We start from the raw sequence: 12,424 nt of genomic DNA on the forward strand, positions 1-12,424 counted from the left end.
AGCAGGTAACACTGAAGTGAAAGGGAAGATTGGGAGGGATGGGTAGCAATGAAGAAAATCTAGGCAAGGCTGACATTATGGAGACCATCAAATATTATGGCTTAATTTGGCTACAGATAGCTATGGATTTTAAAGTTACTGTATAAGAGAGAGGGGAGAGAGAGATCATACCACAGGCAATACGAAGTATAGAATAGAATGGTGTTCGAAATGGGGAAGATAAAAGATGAGTGTTGGAGAGATAGAAAGAAAAGTAGCAAGAATTAGGCATGTTTAGTTGCTAGAAATTAGAAATGAATCAAAATCTAAAAATACATAAGGACTAAATGTAATGAAAAATGGGACAGTTTCATTTTTGCTGTTTATTATAGTAAGCAGAATTTGAAATAACTTAAACTGTGATTTTATTCATTTTTACTTACCTAATTATATAATATAAATAACTTGTGTTTCTTATAAAAATTTACTTGCTCCTTGAGGTTTGTTCTTTCAGTGCATGGTGGTAAAATCAGCTGTATATATTCAGTTCGTAACAGCAGTGTGCACATTATACCACACTGTACATTTAATTGGTAGTTTATTAACTATTGGCTTAAAGAAATTTAAAACTAGTTTAAGATCATATTTGGCTCAAGGAATTTGGGTTTGAGACTAATCTTTATATAACCAAGATGATATAGATAGTGTTGCTGTCTCAGGTCTTAGAAGTAAAGATACCAATCTTCTTACTTTCCTTTTTGTATATCCTGTTTTCTTATCTAATATCTCTAATATGTTGCTAATATGACTTCTAAATATTATTTTATTTTTTAATGTTCAGTTTACTTAGTATTTCTTAGTTTTTTCTTTCTACTAAACAGAGAAATGAATCTTTGTCCTCATCTGACAGTAGCCTGTTAGAAGTAGAGCTCACCTTTACTTGAAGAGTCACCTAAAATCACTAAATAAAAACTTAAGTTTAAGTTTTATGGCCTAAATTTCAGGTATATTATCTGAGTAATCCCTGATTTCTGTTTGTTTAACGCATGAAGTCCTGTGTGGATGAAGAGATGGCGAACCCTGGACCTCCTCTCCTAGTGAAACTAACCACATTAACTGAATCCCGCCCAGCTTCCTCCTGTCACAGCTGCTTAGTGTCTGTAGTATGTATTTAAAGAAGAAGAGTAGAACTTTTTATACTACTACATATTGAAACTACATTTTGGGAAACACGTATTTTCACCTAGGGCATTTAACCATATTTTATAATGTTTACTTTAAAATGAGACATGCGTTCCAAATTTGAGAGGACAAATCCATAAGTTTTGAAACACAACCTATACTTTTTTGTATTTCTTATTCTGATATAATTTTCTTGAAGAGAAAATTAGGAGTGGCTAATTTTTTTTTCAGGTGGTAGAGGGAGCATAATTCTGACCCAGATAGCTTCAATACAATTGCATTAACCAAGAAGAGATTTTTAGAACTTAAGTCAATCTGTTTGCCTGAGGACTTTTTAACACAAGTATTAGTGGGATGTTTCCATTTTGAAAGCAGCATCTTATCTGAAGACTAAAACAACCAGGCAACATGTAAATTTTCACTTATTTCCCACTTTTACCACTTATTTTCTTTTTACCTTTGGGCCAGGGAGGAAGAAGAAATCAAACCAGGGGAATGTAGGCAGCTGGAGAGGAGTGTGCTGTGAGGCTGAGGGTTACACAAAGGAAGGAAACTAATGTTTATTGATCTTCTGCCACATGCTAGGCACTCTCACTCTTAAATTTTGACTTATGGAAAGCAGGTATTTTCCTTAAATAAGTAATAATAATAACAATAATAGTAGTAATGAATAAGTAAAATAACACTTGTATAGAGTGGTAAATTCAAACAGTACAAGAGTTATATCCTAAAAGGAAGTGTCCCTCTTAGTGACTATAAAAACAGCTAGAATTGGGTCTTTAGAAATAGAGACAGCTGTAAAAACTTAAAAAAAACAAAACTTTTTTAAACAAGTGAAAACAATTCTAGCCAAAGTAAAATTGAGTTCTTACAGTTCAATAAAGTTATATTTCTTACCCCTTTATGATGTTGGGTAGTATTATAGAATTTTAGAGCAGGGAATGTCTTAGATACTCTAGATCAGCAGTGCTGTATAACAGAAATAATGCAAGTCACATGTAATTTTAAATATTCTAGTAGCCATATTAAAAAATCAAAAACAGGTGAATTTAATTGTACTTGTATATTTTATTTGACTTAGTATATTTAAAATATTATGTCAGCATGTAATCAATATAACATTAGAAATATTTATATTCTTTTTTTATATGAAATCTTTTTCATGTGAAATTCAGTGTGTAATTTACATTTTATAGGACATCTCAATTCAGATGCTAAATTTTCATCAGAAATATTTGCTCTGTATTTAAATTCATAAAAATTGCAGTTAAAATAGTAATTCACACTATTCTAAACATTATTAAAAGTTTTCCAATAAAATCCTTTTTCTCTAATATTTGCACCTCTCTTGATAAAGCTAATTTTTTTTTTTTTTTTTTTTTTTTTTTTTTGAGACAGAGTCTCGCTTTGTTGCCTGGGCTAGAGTGAGTGCCGTGGCGTCAGCCTAGCTCACAGCAACCTCAAACTCCTGGGCTCGAGTGATCCTTCTGCCTCAGCCTCCCGGGTAGCTGGGACTACAGGCATGCGCCACCATGCCCGGCTAATTTTTTTTTTTTATATATATATATCAGTTGGCCAATTAATTTGTTTCTATTTATAGTAGAGACGGGGTCTCGCTCAGGCTGGTTTTGAACTCCTGACCTTGAGCAATCCACCCGCCTCGGCCTCCCAAGAGCTAGGATTACAGGCGTGAGCCACAGCGCCCGGCCTAAAGCTAATTTTTTAACAGTTGATTTGACTCAGATGCAAAAGCCTATCACTTTCAAAACATCTGTCCAAGTTAAGTAAATCCACTAACTCTTGTGATAATTCAATATTATCAACATGAAATTCAAATGGGCATCATATAAACTGAAAATCAACTCTAAGTTCATCTGTATCAACAAAGTATTCTTTGAATTTTTCTCATAAATTTTGTACCCAATTTACATAATGCTGTCTCTGCTATAAATTAAAGTTGAAAAATGTGTGTAATGATTATTTATTTGTATTATGGAAAGCTTCAACTTTAAACAAATTCTTATACCTGTTTAGCTAGGTCACAAGCTTTTTTTCTCCTTGGATCTTCAAATTTAGCTCATGCATATGCATTGTGATATAGGGGAAAAAATGTAAGTCACACTGAGATTTCTAAAAATCTGTTTCTGGTTTACTCTTTGTTGAATATTGGTAAGTTTTTCTTTTATTTAAAAAATCTTGAATTAGAGTTAACAATACAGTAAATCTTTGTAAAACTCTTCCATGACTCAACCAACATTGGCTAAAGAACATGCAGTCATTAAATTCATTGTCTTCTCTTTCTTTTAACAGTTCCATAAACTGGTGGTGATTTATAGCATTTGCACATGTATACTGAACAATTTTAATAACTTCCTCTATGATATAGTCTGACTCAGGGCATGGACACTTGCAATTATGTGTCACATAGTTGAACAAAGTAATAAGGCAAATGAATCTAATAAATCTAGATTTTTGATTGAACATTGTCTTGATAGAAACTAGCTTTTTCTTATCTGATGGTGACAGATGTAAAAAAAATTCAAAAAATACCCACAGAAGATGAATTGTTTAAAGATTGCAAATAGTTGAAGGCATTTCTTTATAAATTTGGAAGTCATTTGAGACAAATATACCCAAAATATTAATTGGACAGTATCTCTTGTTAAACTCATCTAAAGCTAAAAATAAAAGTACTCGCAATTTTTCAGATGTTGCTTGGTTGATCATTAATATTGTTAGAAAGATCTTTTATTCACTGACATTTGCTTGGTGGCTCAGTTGAAGATCTTCCGCTTTTTGTAAAATATTCTTTTTAATCTTTTCCTCATAATTTAAAATGTGATTTCCTTAACTGAAATAATTTAATTTTTCATCTCTCCATCCAAAAATGGTTTTCTATATTGAGCAAGAATCTAAGCCATTTTATAGCTATGTATGCCTTCATTTGAAAGTTTAAAATTTTCTATTAAGCTAGAAAACTTATTTTAATTAAAATAAATATTTCAATTTAATTACCTATTATGATTTACATATCACTGTATCTCATGCTGTCTACATGAAATATTTGAATAAATTTTCTATGCTACATTGTTGCATAGAAAAATCATTTGAACTGAATCATTATTTTGACACAAACTATATTGGTGATATGCTTTTGTGTAAGGTTGGAAATGACACATGTACCCAACGGGACTGCCATGTATCTTACACAATTTAATAAGAAAAACAAAATGTAGTTCTGCCCAACTATTATATAAAGGTGTGTCTAATGGAAAAAGATTCTATATTGTTTCAGTTATTAAGTAAAAATTTATATTTAATTAAAATTTTTAACAATTAAAATTTAGTTCCTGGCCGGGAGCAGTGGCTCACACCTGTAATCCTAGCTCTCTGGGAGGCCGAGGCGGGCGGATTGCTCGAGGTCAGGAGTTCAAAACCAGCCTGAGCAAGAGTGAGACCCCGTCTCTACTATAAATAGAAAGAAATTAATTGGACAACTAATATATATATAGGAAAAATTAGCCGAGCATTGTGGCGCATGCCTGTAGTCCCAGCTACCTGGGAGGCTGAGGTAGGAGGATTACTTGAGCCCAGGAGTTTGAGGTTGCTGTGAGCTAGGCTGACGCCACGGCACTCATTCTAGCCTAGGCAACAAAGTGAGACTCTGTCTCAAAAAAAAAAAAAAAGTTTAGTTCCTGAGTTACAGTATGTGTCATATTAATGCAGCTGTAGAGTCTAGAACAATTCTTAAAATTGTTAAGAATTAAAATTTAGTTTCTTTCGTAGTCCATTTCTGACGAAAAAAAAAAAATTTAGTTTCTAAGTTACAGTAGTCACATTAGTGCAGCTCTAGAGTGTAGAACAACTTATTCGCTTAAGTGGTGAAAGTTTAGAGAAGGTAAAGCAACTAGACCCAATTGATCCAGACTGAGAACAGAGCAAAGTCATAAATAAGTCTATATGTCAATATATGTTAATGTTACTTTAACAGATGTAAAGTAATTTTATATCCTAGGCTGAATCCATGTCATACTGAAAAGAATTACTTTAATAAGAAATAAATCGATTACTTAATTTGAAACGATTTATTTCCTGAAACAAGACAAACACTTTTTTGTGGCAGTCAGGTACACTTTTCAATCAGACACGACATACTGTAAATACATGGAAGTTGATCTGAATCTGATCTTAGACTTCATTTCCCAGATGAGCACTAACATTTGGAGTTGTTTTTGTTTTGAACACTGAGTATTGTTTTACTTGTACTATTAATACGATTATAAATTTATGCAAACATAAAATGAAAATATAAGCAGGAAATAGAATAACAATACAGTTTCATTCTTCAGTGATTGCTTAAGGTTAGTGGGGGTACCAAGTGCCTTAAGCTCAAATTTACAGACAGAGTAGGTCTTTTTTCTCTCATTTATGCTGAGAGGGAGCAAAGAATTAAGCCTTTTTACTAACTTAATTCATTTATGTATTTGTTATCAAGTTGATGAATTTATTCTCCTGCCAGTGGCACTTTGATAATAGAAAAAATGGTCCAGAATATAAAAGATTGCTTTGGCTGTTTTTGGAAATATTAGGAATTGCCCCTGGGGACTTGGAGAATACCTTAGAGAAATCTTGATTGACAGCGTGGGTGGTCAGCTAATGGGGTGGGGGGTGTGTTCAGTAATTACATGTATGACATTGTCATCAAAGTTTTCAGAAGCATTTACTTAAAATTTTCATTCCTCTGAATAAAAGACACAATCCACGCTTTTGTGTGTAATCTTTGTTGTTTATTACTTCCCCTACCCCTTTCTCTTTTTCTTTATAGACTGATTTCAGATATATAAGAGATTTTTTCTTGGATTCTGCTAGAGACGACCTAATTTTTACTAATTGCTGTGCTTTCAAAGTTTCGTTTGCTCAGAATGGCAGTGTTATTTTTATTATCCTTTGGTAGTTTTAACAAGTGGTTTTATACAAAGCTGCACTTTCAAAAGAATATCTTAGTGCCAGCCTACTGTAAGTTGTTTTTTTAAAATTGGCCTTATCCCAGGAAGAAATTAAATCCTAATGCAAAAGTTAAAGTTTATTGTGTGTGATTCCTTGTATTATTTGCTTTAATTGACTTGCTAACACACATACACACACATTTATCAGTTTTAAAAAACACCTTACACCTTAAACATTTCTCTTCAAAGCACTTATCAATTTCCTTAAAGATACATCCACTGTGTCATACTTTTTGTTTTCTGGCACCTCAAAATGAAAGATTTGTTCTTCCCAACTCATCTGAATTATATTTATTTTAATTAAACTGGTTTAAAGTACTGCTTTCACTTTAGTTTTTCTATTCAGATATCCTTACAGGTTAATTGCCCTTTCCCTGCTTTTCACTTAAATCTCCCCCATATTCTCCATTAATTTGGGTTGGGAAGTGTCACCTTAAAGCTTTAGGCTTAATGCTACGTGGAAAGAGCCAGTGCTTTTTATTTCATTTTCCATGTATTATGTACTACTAAAAAGAATGTAACACATGTAGCAGCTTATTTCATTTTCAAAGGAAGAATTGAAGGGCTTTTGAATAAAAATGTGAAAAGAAGCCTACGTGGCTTTTTAAGAAGGCTCTTAAAAAACATTCCATTGTGGACTCCCAAGTCCTCTTTAAACTTACCACCAACAGTAACTCCCTGCAGAGCCATGTGATCATCTTGGCAGCAGCCAGGCCTTTTGGTGATTTCATTACTGTGGTTTCCTCAAGCTCCTTATACACATTGATTAATATTTTCCTTGCAGTTATCGCTGTGATGATTTTGTGGTTAATGACACGAAGCTGGGTCTGGTACAGAAAGTCAGAGAACACTTACAGAACTTGGAAAAGTAAGTAGTGGACCTTGGAAAAGAGAAGGGGGTGGAATGGGGTTGCGGGGTCTTTTAGAATTTTTTTTTTTTCTGAGACAGAATCTCACTCTGTTGCCTGGGCTAGATGGGCTAGAGTGCCATGGCGTCAGCCTAGCTCACAGCCACCTCAAACTCCTGGGCTCAAGTGATCCTTCTGCCTCAGCCTCCCGAGTAGCTGGGACTACAGGCATAAGCCACCATGCACTGCTAATTTTTTTCTGTGTATTTTTAGTTGGCCAATTAATTTCTTTCTATTTTTAGTAGAAATGGGGTCTCACTCTTGCTCAGGCTGGACTCCTGACCTTGAGCGATCTACCTGCCTCGGCCTCCCAGAGTGCTAGGATTGCAGGCGTGAGCCACCATGCCCAGCCTGTAAAGGAATTTTAAACTATGATTACATTTGTGTTTTACTTAATTTTAGACATTCTTCATATCCTGTAGAGCAGCATCCAAGAGAACTTTCTGCAGTGGTGGAAGTTTTCTATAATCTGCACTAATATGGTGGCCACTAGTCATACTTGAAAAGTGGCTAGTGCAATTGAGAAACTGAATTTTAAACTTTTTGATCTATTAAGAGAAATGGGGGGCAAGATATGATACCTTTATCAAAATTGAGAAAGAAATAGCATGTTATTTGAGACTTACTATTAAATTTCAGAATACTTGTGTCAGACCAGGGTTTTCCTTTTGTTGTGAGGAATGAGTTTTCTGGTTTTGAAGCTTCACAATAGATTAGGCAGATGGAGATATAGGGGGAGGGAGTGTCTCACAGAAGACCTAGACCTGGCCAGCTTTGCCAGGACCAGTGGGGACTTCCAAGGAAGTAGAACTTCCTCAGTTAACTTCAGATACTTGCTGTGATGGTAACCAAAGTCTTTATGCACATGCCTGACTGCACAGCAGGCAGGGCTCAGTGCCCTAGATGCTGGGGTAGCTCGAGTTTATTCGTTAGCCTGCTATGTTGCATTTATGTATTAATGTCTTTTTCACTGTTTGTGTTTTAATAGTTCAGCTTTCACAGCTGACAGGCATAGGAAAAGGAAACTTTTGGAAAATTCATCACTAAACAGCAAATTATTAAAAGTAAATGTAAGTAATTAAAATTTATTTAACTGTGAGAGTTAGTTGAGATCTAATCACTGTTTTGTTACAACTCTAACATTTAATGTTACTCATTATAAACCTCTATAAATGTGTGTCTTAGGTTTGGGGTAGTTCACAAACGTCTGCCACTTGTACTAATGATTCTTGATTTGACCCCAGTGAGGCCGTCTGTCAGTGCCTTCCTTCCATCAGAGTTATTACTGTGCTCTTCTGCCTTAGGAAGTACTTCATTCTTAATATCTTTTTAGCCAGAAAACCAAGCTTTAGTCTTTAAGACCAAGTCTTTAAGTTCAGACAGTATTTTAAGGTTCATACCCCATTGCTAGGAAAACATATTATACTTTGGTCATTTATGCATGGCTTAAGGTTAAAAGTTTGGGGACAAAAATACTTGGGGAAAATATATTTGTATTTTTTAATTTCTGTTTTAATAGAATCTTATAAAGGCATTAAGTCTTAAATTTTATTTCTTTTAAGGATTTTCCTGGATTTTTTTTTTTTTTGCATTGTGTACTTCATTGAACTTATTATTATTGATTTCCTCATAAGCTTTCAATAAGATCCTCCCATTTAGAAAAATCCCAGGATCAGAAACAGCCTTCTAAAACTATACAGACGTTTACACAGAGACTAGAAAGAGAGTTTGTTTGAAATATTCATTGGATAGATAAAGGACAAGTTCCAAATTGGCTTGGTGCTAGAGTTTCAAATAGAAGCCTTTGCTTATCTTCAGTGTTTGAAACAGTTGGCCTTCCCTTGGTGTTACTGACGGCCTCTTCTTGTTCATTTTACAGGGAAGCACCACTGCAATTTGTGCCACAGGCCTTCGGAATTTGGGGAACACATGTTTCATGAATGCCATCCTTCAGTCACTCAGGTAACATTACAGTCAGAGCTTAGGTATCTGACATTAAAGGTTATGAGGAAAGGCTCCAGCTTCAGATCTTGGCTCTGCCACTGACTCTAGCCATGTGGCTTAGAGCAAGTTACCTTAGTTCCCTGTGCCTCAGTTTTCTCATTGGTAAAATTGGGAGAAATAGTCCTATCTCATATGGTAGTTGATTAAATAATTAACTTTAAGAAGAAGATTAAATAATGTCATTTGTCTAAAGTGCTTAGAGCAGTGCCTGGTAGTAAATAACTATTTGCTGTTATTGTTTATTTCTCATTGCTTCTTGAATAGACTAAAGGCAAGGGTCAGCAAACTTTTTCTGTGAAAGGCCAGATGGTAGATATTTTAGTCTTTTAGACCATGGTCTCTCTCAAATATTCCCTCCCTGCCTCCCCCTTTAAAACAACACCCTAAAAATATAAAATTCACTTTGAGAACTTTTTGGCTGAGGGCTAGTTTGGCCTATGGGCCATAGTTTGCAAACCCCTGGGCTATAGGGACCCTTGTTCAGAGAGCTTATTTCAGTGATTAGTTGAGTCTTAAGCATGGTCATGAGATCAGATGTTTAGAAGATCTTCAAAATGCCAGCTTGCACAATGTAGTGAGACCCCTGTCTCTAAAAAAAATGAAAAAAATCAGCTGGGCACGGTGGCGCATGCCTGTATCCCAGCTATTCAGGAGGCTGAGTCAGGAGGATCGCTTAAGCCCAGGAGTTTGAGGCTGTAATAAGTTATGACTGCACCATTGCACTCCAGCTTGGGCAACTAAGCAAGAACCTATCTCTTAATAAAAAAAAATCTTCAAAATTTAAGACGAGTAGGAAAAATAAAATAACAGTCAAATTTGGCCTCAGTTTTGTAGAAGAAATTATTATGAAAGTGGTATACTTTTAGATTTTAATGAGGTATCAAAGGCCAGAATAAATTCTCTTCTCAAGGTTACATGGCTAATAAGGAGCAGAAGCCACATTTGATCTCTTTGAAGGGGCTGCCTTCAAACTCAGTTTATTCTTGCTCAAAGGAGAAATTCTAGTTACTACTGAATTCTCCTTGTGATTCTATATAGTATATCTAAATAATATAGTTGTTTTCATGGTTTGTCTTTAAGGAAACTATTGAATACCTGGAAACACAAGCACCCTGAACAGACAGAAATAGTGACAACCTATAGATGAAAGGAAAATTGGGGATTTTTATGAACATAGATTTTAAGTTCTTTGTTGATTTCTACAAGTCATCTGTCTGTACTGTATACTATAGAGTGAACGAAGAACCATAGTGAGAAAATTCAATGTAAGAGATTGCATTGAGTACAGTTTAAATGAGACAGTTGAAAAATCACACTTTCAAAATTCATGTGTAGGTTTCATAGAACTTTATGGACCTATTATTTCCTTTTTTCTTTTTCTTTTTTTAAAAATATTTTCCCTTTCTTTTAAAATAGTAACATTGAGCAGTTTTGCTGTTATTTCAAAGAACTGCCTGCTGTGGAGTTAAGGAATGGGAAGACAGCAGGAAGGAGAACATACCACACCAGGAGCCAAGGAGACAACAATGTGTGAGTTACAAGCATGTGTCCTTTTTGGCTTTGAGCTATAAAACAAATGACTCTCACTGATGATTTCCATTGTATTATGTGAGTTATAGGCACATGTATTTTAAAAAATTCTTCCAAAAAATATGTCAAGTATCTAGCTGGCAATCTTAATTGTTGGAATTTTGGTGTTTCTATTTACTGTAACAGGCAGGATAAATTTAGCACTCTACTTGTTGGGTCTTTGCAGATGTGGGCACTCTAGAATTGACATCTACTAGATGTCGACTAGCTTGAATATCACTAGTCTGTGTGAATTGATGTGTCTGAGAGTGTTAGGTAACCCCGTCTTAGATAATGAAATTAATTTGTAGTCAGAAAATTAATTCCAGGGCAATACAGTCAATTTTTGGTTGATACAGAGAGGGAAAAAATGGGCAAGTAATTATTAAGGACCAACCCTGTATTCAAATTCAGTGCATCCCCTGCCTTATTTGATGTTCAGAAGAGATATCATCATGATTGTAAAGGGCATGTTTTTGATATCTTGGCTTTACACAGCCCCTTTCCAGAGGGGCCATGACTTATGAATATATTTAATGTTTTCTCTGCCTGCCCATCGCCACTCCCACACACCTCCGTCCCCACTTCCTCTGAAAGGGAGGGCATCTTATGATCTGACTGTGTCCTGTGTCGGTGACTGAGGCAGAGCAGGGCACAACGTGTTTGAGTGGTGGGCGTTGTGGTTAGAGCCACAGTGGGGACACTCTGAGCCAGGCATTGGAGCAGGGTGGAGTGATATCACATGCATGGTGTCTGCAGGGAGTCTCCTTTGGTAGCAGCATGTAGCATGAGCTGGAAAGTGTCTGCATTCAAGGAGGTTTCTCTCTATAGTAATTGGGTTTGGTGGGGTGGATAGCAGTGAAATGAAGAGGAAAAAATACATATGAATGAAAGTTAAGGGAAGAATTAGTAGTACTTGATGCATTAGTGTCATTTATGATTTACTTATAGACTGCAGAAATTGCCTCTGGCTGATTCAGGCAGAAAGGGAATTTATTGAAGGGCTATTAGTGAGCTACCCATTACTGAATGGGTGGAAAATCAGGTCTGGAGTTGAGGCAGCAGCACTACAGCTATAGTCACCCCACTGAACTGTCCTGTAAGGACACCACTGCTTCCATTGCCCAGCACAGCGCCAGAGTTCCTGTTGCCAGCGCTGCTGGAGGTGGGTACAGGTCGATGCTGCTGCTGCTGCTTTTACTGCTGCCCCTGGACCCTGGGCGATGCTCCCTGCTGCCACTGCAACCAAAGAGGATTCGGTGCTGTCCCTGCTTTTTTGTGTCACTAACACCTGCTTCAAATGGGCAGAACCCAGGCTATGTGCCTGTGCTGTGACTGCAAAGGAGAGAGAGAAAGCAAATATCTGGCCTTTTTTGCTTCTGTAGTGGGTGTTGCGGCTGCTTTTTCACTGCTGAGCTCAGTAGTGAAGAAATGAATAATTACTCGAAGAACGGTGTTTCGAGAGAAGGGGAGTGACCAAAATCTAAAGGAGAAAATGGCCTCCTTAGCTCAGTTCCTCCCTGTATTTATTTCCAAGGACACATGCAAGAGTCAGGGCTGTTTGTTAATTTCTTTAACAACTTCCTTACAGGTCAGTTGTTTTCTTCGGCTGACCTTCACACTCAGCAAACAAGCAGCTTCAGGCAGGCATTTTCACCTGACCCTTAATTCACCCTGCTCATGTTCTTTCCATCCATCCATCCATCCTTCTTTCTAGGCCCAGTGGGAGGCAAACTCTGACTCCCACCAGGAGGTTTAAGGTGGGGAATTCCCCAG

At 36.1% G+C, this 12,424-nt stretch overlaps 1 protein-coding gene across 2 annotated transcripts in view; it reads left to right on the top strand.

The window, feature by feature from the left end:
• Positions 1-12,424, top strand: part of USP3 (ubiquitin specific peptidase 3) — a 73,112-nt gene that overhangs the window by 38,982 nt on the left and 21,706 nt on the right. For both annotated transcript variants that reach the window (XM_012758606.3, XM_076004470.1), the window contains 4 exons: positions 6,952-7,035; positions 8,064-8,145; positions 8,955-9,037; positions 10,496-10,609. In XM_012758606.3, the coding sequence (XP_012614060.1) occupies positions 6,952-7,035; positions 8,064-8,145; positions 8,955-9,037; positions 10,496-10,609 (363 nt within the window). The remainder of the gene's footprint in view (positions 1-6,951; positions 7,036-8,063; positions 8,146-8,954; positions 9,038-10,495; positions 10,610-12,424) is intronic.

The sequence above is a fragment of the Microcebus murinus genome, chromosome 6 (genome assembly GCF_040939455.1).
Source record: "Microcebus murinus isolate Inina chromosome 6, M.murinus_Inina_mat1.0, whole genome shotgun sequence".
NCBI lineage: Eukaryota > Metazoa > Chordata > Mammalia > Primates > Cheirogaleidae > Microcebus > Microcebus murinus.